Below are 16461 nucleotides of genomic sequence, written 5' to 3'. Positions count from 1 at the left end.
ACTTCCAAAAAGCATATGATTAGTATACATCGAGAAAGTCTATGGAATATCTTAAAGGAATTTGGAATACCAGAAAAGCTAATCAGATTGATCAAAATGTGTGTACAGATAAATCAATGTAGAGTTCTCGCTAACAACATATTGTCAGAGCCATTCAATGTCTCCACAGGTTTAAAACAAGGAGATGCAATATCACCTATACTATTCAACATAGCCTTCGAAAAAGTAATTCGAGAAACAACGAAAAGTACTGTGTCATGCTCTGCATCATTCCTGGGGTATGCAGACGATATTGATATTATAGCAGAAAGTGCAGATGATATAATAAACCTTAAAAACCTCTTCCGAAAAAATAGGTCTTAATATTAACCAAAATAAAACAGAATATTTAAAAGTATCTAGACATAATGATCTCAATTAGCCATCAACTATTTAATTTACTGACATGATATTGAAAAACTCGATACAGATTAAATATCTAGGCTCTATAATAACTAAAGATAATAAGATCCAAACAGAAATAAAGATGAGAATCCAAGCAGGTAATAAATCATATTTTTCACTTTAGCACCTCCTCGCATCTAGAAATCTGACATATGAATCTAAAATAAATATTTACAGAACGCAAATTAGACCAGTCGTATTATATGGTGCAGAGACATGGAATATAACAAAAGCTGATGAAGATCAATTGCAATGCTTCGAAAACAATCTTAAGAAAAATATTTGGTCTGGTGAAAGATCCTGTGACAGATGAATGGAGAAGGCGAACGAATAAAGAACTCTATGAACTTTCTAAGCAGCCACTAATAAATGAAATCAGAGCTAGTCGCATGAGATGGTTAGGTCACCTGGAAAGAATGAGGAGAACCTTTCTACATCACCCAAATGGAAGACATCCTAGAGGAAGACCCCGCAGAAGATGGATGGATAACATTGAAATGGAGATGAAAGAGCTGAAGCTGCAAAACTGGAAGGAGTTGGCTAAAGATAGGAAAAAATGGAGAACTGTGATGCTTGCAACTAATAACCTTAAGGATTCGTGAAGCTCAAGAAGAAGAAGAATGAAAGGCGAAATATGGAATTTTAAGAATAGTATGCTTACATACTGAGGCAGCTCGTAGCACAGACGAAGCAATTTTCGTATATCGTCATGCTGTTGTTTTCAGAATAAACTTCAAGGGCCGCATTTAAGTTTATTTATGACGTTCAGATTCTCTTGGTGTGCCTTTTTTCTTATTTACAAATAAATATATTAGTTATATAATTGAGGCGTCACATTCAGTTAAATTTTCAATAACTTTATTATATATTTAAGATATAATTCTGCTAAATTAAAATTATTACATTAAACATTTTAAAGTATAATTATTAAAAAGAGCCCATGTTATTGGTTCGGTAGGGAATTTAACTAACTAGCTGACTTAACTAGTTTAACTAAATATTAGTTAATCTAGAAAATTATTTTAAAAAGGAGAATGCTTCATTTCATCTCTACTGTTCTTTTTTCTCTAATTTATGCACAAATAGCAAACTCACTTTTAATTTGTTTCTTCCAGGACTCGTCAAAAGGTCAGGATCTTGTCGATGTCGTCTTTAAACATTTAAATCTTCTCGAAACGGCATACTTTGGTCTCCGTTTCATTGATGTAACAGGACAGACGGTATGTTGTTTATCGCTTTCTTAAAAAAGACACGCGCGCGCACGCATTCACGAGCCAAAATATTGTAATCACCCAGCTAACCAGACTGCACGAGTGTCCGGACATAGGCCTGTTTTTCTGGACTAGAAGGCTCAGTTAATCCCTGGGCCTTCTTGTTCCCCATTGAATTTACCTTGACCGCCAGTTCTTACCGGGATTGTTTCGGACCATGTATTGTCCTACATGGTGATAATGTGGCCCAATGGTCTGGACTCTTCCAGCAGACAGTCTCCCGTGTCACAAGGTTGACGTTGTGCAAGCATGATTCGTAGAGTCATATTCAACATTCTTTGTACTTCCCTGGTCACCTGATTTGGAGTCATGCATCTGTCATTCGAGGGGCACCTTGCTCTGTTGCTGACGTTATTCTGTTGGTCCAAAATTCCTCAGGACACCTTCCGTGGTCTATTGGAGTCATTGACAAGACGGGTGGTAAAGGAGATCAAGTACACTGATAGGCAGGTGATCATGAGGTTTTGACTCATGAGTGTGTGTACACACACACGACAACAAATTAACAATATTCTAGAAATTATAAAGGAAGATCTTTAATCGTATATTTTACTTTCGGCTAAGTATCACAGTCATCTACATTGCCAGTATTAAAGAAAGTTTACAACAATGACACGCAATATGCAGTTCAATTCATATACAACAGTGATATAAGCGTTTCAAGTTACAGGTGAATTTTTGGTGTTGGAGCAGACTCGGCTTACATCTTCACTCATATCGTTATATGATTTTTTTTTTTTTTTTTGATTCCATTCTATTCTTGTTTTCTTTTGGCACAGAAGATGATCATGAAACTTGGTAGAGAGGTTTGCTGAAAATAAAATATTTCCTAAGTATCCCATTAAATATATTTCGTTAGAATATTTTATATGTGTATATAATGTAAAGATTGTTACCAAGAAAATTCCATATAATGAACTACAAGTTTTAATGAGCTATTTTCAGTTTTCTTAAATCAGCATTAAATCCTCTTTTAAATAACATAGATATGGAGAAAATTTAATGCTTTATCAGCATAAAACAATAAAATTCCCAAAATTCATAACGCGTCCTCATATGCAAAGGCAAAAATAAGCTGTTATGATAACATCATTAAGCCCCATAAACAAAACGCATTGTAGACTAAACAGTTCTTCACTATGTTAAACAATAATCTTAGTTTTCACATCATTTAAATGCAGTACAGCCAATTATTAATTCATTTAATTTTTCATGCCTTACTCTAGACGCTAAAAGTCGTGCAAAATATAGATTCTTGCAATAGTTTCCTTCTTTTATGCCGTATGCTTTCGAAGTGATATCAATGATACCAGATTGGTTAAAAAAAATTATTTCATAACGATTCATTCGGAGTTTCTATTATTAGCAGCAGCAGCACACTTTTATTCTTGCAAGAGTCTGTATTTTGGCAGTCACTACCGCGGTTGCCATTCTCAGGAGGTACTGTCCGACCACAAATCCGAGACCCTCAGCTGGTAATGTGCCAAGACGAGTCAGTTCATGGTGAAGGGGAGAAAAGAATAAGGCGATGTACGAATTCATTACCAACGTTCGAAATCACGTGCATAAACGTAACATTTTCCACCAAGCAAAATACAAGCAGAATACAAGCAAAATAGTTAACACTTTAAAAATTTCAATGTTCATAAAAAAAAAAAAGTTAATTTTCCGTCGTGTAATAATAAACAACTCATCCCCATAAGATGGATTGATTACCCTATTATCGGAATAAATTCTCCTTCTTCTGGCATATGCAGAAGTGTCGCAGGGTCTCGCATCTGTGGGCATACAGTATGAAAGAAGGTTATAAGAAACATAGTCTAAATAGATGAAAGCACTTAGTGATACTGACTGACCAAATGGATATTCATGAAACCGTCAACGGTTTAACACTATCGTAATTGCTGTACACATTTCTAATAAACTGCTGTACCAGTTTATTAGAAAAGCCTACATAATAGCATAATGAAGCAAAGCACAGTGATCCTTCAGAACAGCATTGAGATTGCACTGGGAAGTGACATACGTTATCGAGCAAAATCCACTCGAAAACACGCAAATAAAATAAATGGAGATGCCGTTACATTTCAAAAAAAGAAAGTGTCGTGCTATTTCTGCACGTGTATTGTTGGATCAGTTGCTTTTTTCTTGAAAACACCTAATTACCGACAATTATATCCGTTTTTGCAAAGACAGTTTTCTCGTTGCTCCCCAACACTACCCAAATACGATACCTTATATTCTCAAGGAGTATTTTCATCATTCCCAGTGTATTTTCTGCACACTTCAAATCTGGTTATTTCTGGCTTTCGCACTCTCCAGATATGAAACCCATGTGATTTAAGAATATTGCTTACAGAATGCTGTCTACGCTTCTTACTTAAATGGAAATTCTTGCTATTTGGTAACTAGTCAAGCAGGACTGCCTAATAATCTGTTATTATGCCAAGAAAAGAGAATCGGTTATATTCATCAGGGTTATTGCTAAATGAAAAGCTCCTGGGATACTAGAAACAAAATAACTTAATTCATCATTTAAATTATCGCTACTGGAGTTCGTCAGTTAAATGGCTGTCACACTTTTATTTATTTATTTATTGTTGTCGATTGTAGTCTGTTAACTATTCCCATTACAAAAGGTAATAGGATTGGAAAATTTACAACTAACGATATTCTACAAGTTTTGTCCTGTGATATAGTGTTAGACAATAAGTGTTCTCATTACTCCTTTGTTATCTTTGACTATGTTCATTGTAACAAATGTTTCTCATCCTAAAACTTTGCTTGTTAATAATAAGAAAATAACAGTTCTTTTATCTTTTCAGCACTGGCTGGATCCTAACAAGAAGACAGTAAAGCAGCTAACAGGTAAGAAACTTTCAGCAGTCATAAAGGAGATTTATTAAGTTGTTAGCAGGAAGTGTGGCTTTGATAAGGGTAATGACGCTTTCACGATCTCTTTTTCTCTTTCTCCCCTCCCTTATCCCTTGTTTCTAGACATTACAATAGTGAGACGTGATATGGTTAGTAGAAGTCTCATTCATTGAGCCTCTTCATTTTAAACGAAGTAGCTATCAAAGTAGCCAACTAAATTCAGACTCTTTGTTATCTTGAGCTGGTAGACTAAGGTTAGAAAATTCACTTTGGTTCATCAGTTAATTAAAATAAAAAGGTCTTGGGAAAATGGCCAAAAGCTACTTAGAGACATCAGTTATAATGCTAGAAAGTCTAGATAGTAACTGTTTATTATTATTAAAATGTAAACAGCAAAGCTTATTTAACTGGAATGGAGTTCCATTTATATATCAAAATAGGCTACGTACTAAAACAGGTTTATAAATATACATTACCAAAAACAGGGTAGTCATGAAATTATAATTATGTTAGAAGTATGAAGTTTTAGACATACTTGGCATTTTTGGAGATGAAAATAATGGTGCATTTGGTACTTAATTTGATAGGCACCGATAAATAGTTAAATTTGAAATACTCTAAAAATATAGAACCAGTGAATAAGATGAAATGGCAAGAATGAAACATAAATAAATGAAATTGGTAAAAGGATAATGACTCTCAGAATTACGGATTTAAAAATAATATGGGGGGGGGTAAAATAAATAAAGAAAATCATAAGAATGCACGACAAGTCAGCACTAAGAGAGAGAGACCGTGAACTGGTTGTTTCCGAGAAATCATCTGATAGTAGTAAGGGAAATTAAAGTGTTAAGTGGAATTGGGTGTTGGTGTGAGAGTAGGGCCGACCATCTTGGGGGTGCGATGGGTGCAATGCACCCGGGCTCCACGATCGAGTGGGCACAGTCGGTACACATTTGCGGAAACGTATTTTTTTTTTTTTTTCTTCTAATTTTGCTTATAACTAATGGGATTTCATCGACAGGATTTTAGAGCCCCCGGTAACAATAATATCTGTGTTTCTCTATTATATTAGGATTTATTATTATTCCTGATGCGTCTATGCAGTGCATAAAAATTAACAAACTCGTTAGTTTACTCAAAAGATCAAGACTCAGTTTTTTGCTTTCGTTGTCTATTCTTTTTCAAAAGAAGAGGAAAAGACCAATCAACAAGATTTATATATGGTTTTAATAAATGGAGAAAACTGTCATCTGTAATTCGAGATTATGAGCTTTCTGTTAGTAACTTTAATTCTTTTATTGCTTGGCAAGAATTATTAAAAAGGCTTAATTTATGTTCGGCTGTTGACAGAACAAATCAAATTAATATAAATAAAGAAACGGAACATCTAAAATGACTATTCCAAAGAATTGTAGATGTAATTCTATTTTTAGCAAGTAATAATCTATCATTTCGAGGATCCCATGAAACAATAGGAACTCCGAATAATGGAAATTTTTTAAGTTTAATAGAATTATTAAGTAAATATGATCCTGTGCTAATGGATCATGTAAACAGAATTAAAAATAAGAAAAAAAGAATTGTGCATCATTTGGCGCAAAGAATTCAAGAGGAGATTATTGCTGCATTAGGTAATGAAGTCCTTAATAAAATTAAAAACGATATAAAAGCAGCCATATATTAGAGTATCCGAATGGATTGTACTCCTGATATTTCTCACAAGGAACAAACTTCAATAATTATTAGATATGTAAATTTTGTAGACAAAAAATTAGTTATAAATGAGTCATTTATAGGATTTATTGAGTAACTGATATGACTGGTGAAGGACTAGCAAATTCGCTTTTAAAAAGAATAGGTGAGCTTGATTCAGATATTATGAATTGTAGAGGGCAAGCATACGATAACGGTAAGCTATACGAAGGGAACATATAAAGGCGTACAATCTAGAATAATTACTTTAAACCCTCATGCGATTTATGTACCTTGCTTATCATATTCTTTTAATTTGATAATTTGTGATGCTGTTTCCAGTAGTATATATTGTAAAAACATTTTCGGAATATTGCAACGTTTATACTGCGTATTTTCTGCATCTGCAAAAAGGTGGGAAATTATCCAAAAGCGTTTAAATATTACACTTAAACCAATATGTGATACTCGATGGGAAGCCAAAATAGACGCAGTCAAAGCAGTGTATACACAGTTTGAACAAACTTATAATGCCTTAGAAGAATTTATTGGTGCAATTAACGATAAAACAGGCAGTATCCGAAGCTAAAAGTCTACTAGATTCATTACAAGAAATGCCATTTATTTTAAGCTTATCGGTGTAGTTTACAATATTGTCAAAAATTAATAGTATCAACAAACTATTTCAAGCAAAAACAATTGTTCTTGAGTCTGCTTTTAATTTAGTGAATAAAATTAAAAATGAAATAAAAAATTTAAGATCAAAATTTAACACATTTTTAGACGACGCAAAAATGATAGCACGAAACTTGAATATTTCCGAAGACTTCCCTGAAAAAAGAATTCGAAAAAGAATAATTATTTTCCGAACTAGCAGAAGATGAAATTTTACTAAACCGGGTAGAGGAATTTAGATGTCACTTTTTCAACGTTGTGATTGATACTGTTATTGTACAAATAGATGAGAGATTTAAAAATATACCCAATGATATTTCTTATTTTAAATTAATCACTGATATAAAAACATTAGAAAAAAATGAACTAGAAAACCATTCAAGGAATTTTGTAAAATATTTCAGTAAAGATGTAAATGAAGACTTAATCCAGGAAATTGATTTGTTACGAGAATTGATCTTGGACCAAAAAAATGTAAATAGTGCGCAAGACATATTGCAATATATATTAAATGATAGTTATAATGAACTATTTCCAAATGTGCTAACTATATTGAAAATTTTCTTTACGTTACCAGTTATTATAGCAAGTGCAGAGCGTTCTTTTAGGAAATTAAAATTGATAAAGAATTATCTTCGGTCAAGTATGTGCGAAGAACGCTTAAATGCACTTGCTATATTAAGCATCGAAAAGGAAATTGCCAAAAATTGTAATTTTTCGGAAATGATTAATGACATAGCAAAAAAAAAAAAAAAAAAAAAATCGCATATTTAAATAAATACATATTAAGCAATATACGTGTTAGTAAGACTAGGTCCCTAAATAGTAAAACCTATTTATTTTTTTATCTGCTTAAATAATTTTTTTTATTACTTTAAACAATAAATAATTGTAAATAGTTTTTGTGCGCTAGTTGATGAGCCAGGTTGCTTTTGTTTGTGTTAAAGATTTATTTATTTTAATTATTTAATACTTTTGTTTTGTGTTCAGTAAACGTTATGCTAACCAGTTATTTCGAATGTGTTTTTTGTTTTCCTGTGCCAAAATCATTTCCAGGTAAGAGGTTTTACAATGCGTTTATTTCGAATCCTTTAATTTTTACCTTTGAAAAATATTTTAGGCCCCAAAAGGTTTCTTGCACCCGGGCCTCTTTCTAGAGAAGGCTGACCCTGTGTGAGAGTAACGGGAAGTAAGTTATTTTATTTAATTGCTATGAGGGAAAGATTATATAGGGTATTTTTGCGTTTATAGTATTGGTAAGTTATTTGAAATATAATACTGGAGATGAAATAAAAATTCCATATTCCTTCTAATATAAAATATAATTTCAATTACTACCTTATTTTTTGGTAATTTATACGTTATTAATTTGTTGTAATACGTACTCTACCATTTTGTTGTAATACGTACTCTACCATTTTGTTGTTTAGGGGAGCTCCACTCCACTTAAGTAAGTTTTGGTAGAGAAAGATGTTGGAAGTTTTTTCCAATTGGTTAGACTATAATAAATTTAGTTTAATCCTTTATCCAAGTGTAAGTAAACAAAGTTTGCACCTGAAGTATCTTCAGGACAGAGTAATTTAATAAGGTGAAACACCTTTTGGCAATTCATATAAGTAAATATGACTTCTCCCTTCCACCTTAGTATCACCACCTCTTGGTCTGGCTCCCATTGACGAGACCTCAAAGGTCGAAATCAGTCTGGGTAGTGGCCCTTCCCTTAATGCATAGTATTATACATGTCTGCAAGGAGATGTGCTTTGTATTATGGGAGATACTAAGACAAGTGATGAGAGCTTAGTCCACCTTTACCACGAGTTGCCTCAGTCCTGAAGATACTTCAGGCGCAAACTTTGTTTGCTTACACTTGGATAAAGGAGTAAACTAAATTTATTAATTTTTGCTATTTATATTTTAATATCTGATTTTTGGAGTGACGGGTTTTTTTTTTTTCTTAGAATTCTACCACAATTTGTTTATATATATGCCCATACTGTATATATTTCACTTTTCCAAATAATAAAGAGTACACATTTCTTCAGTAACAAAGTGAAAACAAATTAAATATATGATATGGACAGTTAAAGTAAAAACATAAGTTAGGTGGAGAGGAAAAGTGTTTCCGATAGTAGAGTTGCCAAGAGTATCTATATGGAATCAAAGATGCATGCCCGTTCTAGTGGCTGAAGGTTGCTATGTAAAGTGCTACAGCCAATCATCTATGCCACACTGGACAGGTCATGAAGTTCGGTGTGTTGGCAACTTTCATTCCTTGTACTTTTTGTAAATGTTGTTGGATAAATTAAATTAAATGGACCTGATTTATTATATAAAATCAGGACAATTTAATTTAGTGGACCTGATTTAACACACACATAGATTCGTCCAAGTTTGAGATACTGTATAACATTATGTATATATAATTATGTAGGTAGCAATTTGCTGTAATGATTAAATAGTTTTAAAGTATGAATGTTTGGCTTTTTATGAGAAAATTGAAAATAATGATAGATTGCAATTTTTCACGACTACTTTTTTCTATATCGGGTCTTACAAAACTGTTAATTTGTTATGAAAACGATGATGCAATTCTGGACCAACAGTTCGAACTTCAAAGGAAGATTTCTTCCTATACCGCAGCTCATTCGCTATCGCGAAGTCGCCGAAGGAAACGGTCGTGTCTTGTGTCGCTTCTACCGGAACCTTGTTTAGTGGGGTTGAAAATAATAGTAATTGTAAGATCTATCGAGCAGTTAAGTGTTTTTTTTTTTAATTATATGCATAACCATAATTTATTAGCTGTATTTCAGAACTTCTTTGTCACCTCAAGAAAATACATTTGAGGTCCGAGAGTCTTTCAACCTCTATATTTCCTGCAGTTGTTTGTAGCCACCACAACGAGTAATGATGATTCATCGCCAAGAACAGCCAATTGCCCTGCTTCACTAGAAGTTGGTCAAAAGTCTCATGCAGCTCCAAACCACGGAACGTGTTAGTAACGGACGATGATTCTATCTTCCTCAACATTTCTGTCCCTGGACAGAGGGGGGGAGGGAACATACTGGATCGTTAATAACAACTTGCTACAGGATGCAGACTAACTTTAGACCTGCAAAAGTGGTCACCTTTTCAACTCTAAAAATTAAGATATTCTCTCGAACAGGCATTCCTCACGAGAAATGCAGCAACAACAGCAAGTATATCAGCCAGGCTCTGAGCAATACAAGCTAGAAGACGCCATATTTTCTCAGTTGGAGCACTGTGCAAGAGGCATCCTAATAAGAGCATGACGTAGGCACATAAACTTCACAGATGTACCCACAAAGTATTTCTTTTCATCAGAAAGACGTGAACAAGCATCTGCCAGCCTTTCTATCATAACAGCAGAAGTATAGAAGATCATAATGAAATCTTCCTACACATCTTGCAGTACTACTTAAACAATATACATAGTTAACGCAACATCCATTAATGCCAACAAATCCTTCCTAACTTGAAAGGACTCTCATTCCCGATGCACCATGAAACATATCTTTCTATCTTGTTACAAGATTTAACAAATACCACTACTTCTCTATCAAAAGACGCATCGCCAGGCATAGACTGACTTTCTACTAAATTTTACCAATTTTTCTCGAAATAACTGCAATTTATTCTCCAGAGTGTATGTCGAAGCAACTATCAAGAAAGGTGACCTTACAAAACTGGGCAACTGACGACCCATCTTCATTATAAACACTGAATGTAAAATAATGTTAAAAGCTATTGCTAACAGATTCAAGCTTGCTCTGTGTGAAATAATAGACACCAAAGCTATTTATTCTAGCCGAGGAAGATCCATCCATGAAAACCTGCACCTCATCATAGAAGCATACCAAAAATATCAGGCGTATCAGGAGCTAAACTAAACACTCATAAAAACTATAGGATTGTGATGTGTCAAATGGAAAGACCGAACCGATGTCTCCATATCTGGCGACTGATCTGCGGAGGGATGCGTTAAGAATCATCTAAAAAACACAACCTCTTATGAGAATAAGAACTAGAACAGCGTTTCCCAGATTTTTCCTACGACGGAACACTTCAGAAATCCTGAAATTTTCATGGAACACCTTGGTTATTTTGCAATCTACCCTATATATATATATATATATATATATATATATATATATATATATATATATATAGGGTAGAAAAATGTCTTTTGTAACCAAATTGGAACTATTTTGCACATCTATCTCAAATGCTCTGTCAATAAAAATTATGTTGTCTCGAGAAACTGCAAGTATCGCATGTGGCTGATTGCCCACAGAAGATGAGTACTCCGACCTCATCCATATATGATCAGTTAACTACCAGATCAACTGTACAACTATCTACTTCAGACATACAAGGCATGATAACACAAAAGCCTTCACCGCAAAAGGAAGCTGCTCTTCTGTCTGTGACCTTAATACAGAAGGTGAGAAGCCCTGCTGAAAGAGCAGCATCGCCATAGGTAGAACGATACACTTGGCCTTTTCTACTGACTGTAAAATGAAAGAAACCAACCTCTAACTGAGCAGGGAAATAGAATTAGCTGCTACACCAGCATAGTTTCGTTCTCACAAAAACTATCTTGTATTCCGGTATATATGCGATAGTGTTCCCTTATGGTTTTGTAATAGAATACTTGAGTTTGATTTTTCCTTTTTCCCACTTATGTAATAATTTGACCATAAATGTACTTCATAAAACTGTCTTCATTAAAAATAGAGAATATGTAACAATCAATACTTGATGATCCATATATAATATTTTAATTTAATAAATTAAAAAGTCATTCGCACTTTCTAATTGGAGAAAGGAAGATATAAGCCTTATTTATCTGTTGAAAAAAAATAGTCCAAAATCGCATTCAAATTTAATACTTCTAAAATTGAATCAGTATTTCCCGATGGTAATAAAACGCTGTAAATTTTATTCTCTATTGTTAAAATATTGGAGTGGGAAATTTGTAATTGCAATGACATAAAGAAATAGCATGCAATTGCATGCTATTTCTCATCAAGTGTAAGCACAACTTTAGAACTATTAAGGATGAAGGATTAGTTTTAATTGTAATTGCTGGCATTCTAATTTTTGCAATCATAATGTTAAAATATATTACAATTATTATTTCACCTTGTACGTTAGGAAAAGCTACAGCTATGTATTGTTGCAATACTGCGGATAATTTCTACTAGTAGATTCCTTTAAGCAGCAGAGAGAGAGATTCTGGAATTTTTGCAGCACTGATACTTGTGAGATATATAAATCTCCAACCAATAGGCTGTGAGTTCGAATCCAATATATTCTTAGGTGATAGACGATTTTCATCCCACCTTACTTATTAGAGACGTGAAGTGGCTTGAAAAAGTACCATGTTTAGTCTGTAAAGCAGGGTTCCTGGATTATTCAACCCTTAGCCCACTCACGGTACTAATGTTACTATAGACTTACAGTCTTTCGTGGGTGGGATGCACATCGGGAAAAAAAAAAGTTGCCATTTATCACGGCGATGGAAAGTGAGGGCTCCTCTTACTAGATGCTCAATACGACAGCATTGGCCCAGTTACTGGGTTCCTCCACAAGATTTATACGTCTGCAATAATGAAGCATGTATTGGACGGATCTGAAGATTGGCGAACTTGTTACTTCCCGAGCTTCCTACAGCAGGTGGTTGAGTCGGTCACACTTGTAACCCACTGCTCTTCCACAGCGAGTCTAATCAAAAGAAGCGACATTATAGACCTCGCTTGAACCCGCACGAATGGCCGAGTTTCTGATTGTACCTCGTGAGCCCCGAAGGCATTGAAAGTAAAAAGGAGATTGTTACTGCGTGACTGTTTAGCTGCAATTAATTATTCGGAACAGACTCCATAGTCATCATGCAGCAATTTTTAATAGTCCGTTTTTCTTCTTGTTTTATACAAGAAGAAAAAGTGAAGCTTGTTGTTACAACTCCGGGATTATGCCATATCTAGAGTTTTATCAGAATGCAAAAAAATTTAAATATTAATATCAGTTGCATAGTCAATGAAAAATTGTATAATCCTTAAGATTTCATAATATACTCGTATCTTTCCACCTTAATTGCTGTTAGCTGTAGGTTACAGCACAATGACCATATTTCACTGTTATATTTGATTTTTCTTTTGTTAAAAATAAGTAACATGAAATAAGCAAAAAAACATCTCAGAGGCGAAACCTAGACTATTTAATTATCTTAACACGGTTAAGATAATTAGGCAACTTGCAAAAAAAAAAAGTCATATTAATGTTTTCCTACTGTTAGGTTGGCATTCCATTTCATCATTCCTTCTTATCTTGAGAGAAAAAAAATGGTGTTCGTGAGAAGAGTTCCATTTTTTTTTTTTTTTTTGGTTACTTGAAAAACGGTCTAATGATAGCCTTACAGTATTATTCATCATCAATCCTTATCTATCCACTGCTGGACGATGATCTCCATATTTTTCCACATTTCTTTGTCTCCGGCCCACGAGCTCCAGTCGTTTCCCACTGAAAGGTGTAGTTCATCTCTCCACCTTGCTGATTGTCTTCCAGGTCTTCTTGAATCTTCTGGTACTTGCGATTCTGTACAAATTTTTGTCCGATGGTTGTCTCCCTGTCTTGCAATGTGTCCTGCCCATCTCCATTTTTTTAAAAATTTTTATTTCTTTAATGATGTCTTTTAATCCTGTTTTTTTCCCCATGATATCTATGTTTCTTACTTTATCTATCATTTTAATATCTAACATTAATATCAAGAAGGGGATTTGTTTAGTTGTCATATAGCTATGGAAAAGTTTGGTAAATCACATGGAGTTGCTCTTAATATCTCCAATGCTTTTCACCAAGTCTGGCACGAAAGTATTAACTCCTGTCATTCGGCCTGTTCTCTGACTTCTGTAACTTGGTTGCCACCTTCTTGACTAGACGTTCACTATATGCGATGGAGGATGGTTTTTATCTTCTAACTTTGCAACCCCTGCTTTGTTCTCCAGGACAAGAACTCTGTTCCCTCACCTACTCTTTCTCCTGTATATCAGGGACCTGCTCTACTTGACCGCCAACCCTATGCAGTTTTGCTGATTACAGCGCATTGTTTTACTCCTTCTCATTTGTCAAACAATTTCTACTACACTGAATTTTTCTTTATTTCTCAATTTTAATGCAAGCAAAATGCAATTGTTTTATTTCTCATAAAAAATACCCAATTTCTTCCAGTCTTACTTTTTTGACATGAAGTTTCCCTTCTTGAAATTACACTAACATCAAATCTCTCTCTCGATATAAGTTTAAACAACTATTGCCTCATCAGCATCCAAAAAATTAGACGTTATTTTACCTTCGAACTGGTAGGTAGTAACGAACATCACCCCAATAACTATTCCGAACAGGAATATGTATTAGGGGTGTTGCTCCTAAAAGCTCAATAAAAATATTTGCTACAGTATAGAAAACAACTGTTAGATTGATTGATGACTCGTCTCATCAATTCACTCCTCTCACTTTCACACAGACGTTTAGTTTCGGAGCATGCATCTTCTCTAAATATTTTTCTGTGGCTTCCGTTTTCAGTGAACTACCAATAATAATTCTTCCACTCTTTACTAAATCCATACTTTATGGTTCAACTCCAAACTCACAGGGCAAATTTCTCTTATTCCCCTTTCATTGCTTCTATTATTGCTGCCCTCTGGAACAGTCTCTCCTCTTATGTGTTTCACAAGGCATACAATCCACAGATTTTCCAGTAAAACGTGAACAAGTGTCTTCTTTCTCGTTTCTTCCTTCTCAACTCTCTGCCCATGTACTGTAGGTCAACCGCTCTCTCGTGAATGGGATCAACATAAGAAAAAAGGAGAGAAAATATTAATTCGGTTTATAAAAATTAATTTACTTCACCGAAGAGACTACCTAGGTAAGGAAATTCATTGTAGTTCCCTCCTTTTTTTTAGCAATTTCTCTCTGCTTTAATCTCTGGTTACTTTTACTGATATGATGCTTTTTATCATATTCACTTCGTTGTCATCAGAAGAACTGTTAATAATGTTGAACATGATATAAGTTGAAATTCATATTTGGAAGAGAAGACAATATATTGACGAATTCGCGGAAGGCGAAGTACTGATTAGAGTGAGTAGTTTGTTAAGGGAAAAAAAAGAGACTGTTGTTTCGAAAAGTGTGCAAGCAGTTCTGCGGCTCTCTTATTTGAAATCGTGATTGCTCATCTACAGGTGCACGAGGCTAAATATTTATTAACTGCAGTGAGAGGGCAACATCGGACGGGAAAATGTTAGATGGAAACATCTGCTCTGAGCAGGATGGCCGTTTTGAAGGTGACTGTCAAGGCGAAACATGGATAGAATTTTGCACTTGCCGATTCATTTTATGATATCAGAATCTATCGAACAGTATCCACGAAAAGTGTACGCCTTAACACTATTTCAAATCATCTAGGACGATATTCTTATAATCAAAAGAATGACGTATTATTTTTGTCGTCTCATAATCATGCACTTTGGGTGGGATACCTTCCCCTTAGTTTGCAATGGTACAGTGAAATCTGTACTGAAAAAGGTTATATTGAAGAAATATTATTAGTTGTTGTATTACTACTAGTAATAATACCATTATTAATATTTGACAAAAATAAAAAAGTTAAAAATACTCCATTAAAATGATTAGGAGTGAAGAAAACGTGTTTGTTCGGGCTGTTATTATTGTTTAGGATTACGCCAAGACAGATGAGAAATAATTCTCACAAATTAACCTTCCAAACTTATGATGCAGCGAATTTCTGTCATTTTTTTAAGTAATAATAATAATCTTTATTGGTCTTCAAGAATAGTTACAAATACTACCAATAAAAAGTAAAAGCATTAAATATAACAGTATAATATTATTTTACAAATGCACATTTAAGAAACGTGGAGTGAAGACACATTGATATGAGTAGCAGGATCACATTATGATGTGCCATAATATTTGCGTTGATGTAGTTGCATTTTAACAATTTGTGTTTGCAAAGAGAGAGAGAGAGAGAGAGAAAGAGAGAGATTTAGGATTGTCATTGAGAAGGTTCAAGGTACACCTAACATATGAATTTAGCACTGTTAATGTTAATTTTTATTTTTTCCAGAATTGATAATGCCACTACAGGTCAGAAACTCATCCCATCTTAATAATCCAAGCTAAAACTAAGACGAAAGTTTTGCTTTTTAGCGAATAATGCTCGAAATTGAGAAGTGTGGAACTAGGGATGAGCATAAATTGCAAAGGATCAATGTCTTTAGCACAGCTCCGTAGTTCAGTTCTTGATATAACGAAATTCTCCCTCTTTCTCCAGTTGTAAAAACTTAGGTTCGGATTCATCTAGGACAAGCGAAACCTTTATAAATTCTGTTTAATTGACAGTGAGTTTGCTTCTGCTGCTTCACGTAGCTTCCTCAGTGAGAGGGTGCAGCACCATGTCCTT

The 16461-nt window shown here is 34.2% G+C and overlaps 1 protein-coding gene across 1 annotated transcript in view; it reads left to right on the top strand.

Annotated features, from left to right (window-relative positions):
- Nucleotides 1–16461, top strand: part of LOC150098108 (band 4.1-like protein 4) — a 637189-nt gene that overhangs the window by 99235 nt on the left and 521493 nt on the right. The window contains exons 2-3 of the mRNA XM_090406685.1: nt 1560–1664; nt 4541–4583. Coding sequence (XP_090262811.1) covers nt 1560–1664; nt 4541–4583 — 148 coding nt within the window. The remainder of the gene's footprint in view (nt 1–1559; nt 1665–4540; nt 4584–16461) is intronic.

Source organism: Typopeltis vanoorti, chromosome 16 (genome assembly GCF_054136105.1).
Source record: "Typopeltis vanoorti isolate ZY-2024b chromosome 16, IOZ_Tvanoo_1.0, whole genome shotgun sequence".
NCBI classification, from domain to species: domain Eukaryota; kingdom Metazoa; phylum Arthropoda; class Arachnida; order Uropygi; family Thelyphonidae; genus Typopeltis; species Typopeltis vanoorti.
This window is presented reverse-complemented; position numbering and strand designations above follow the sequence as displayed.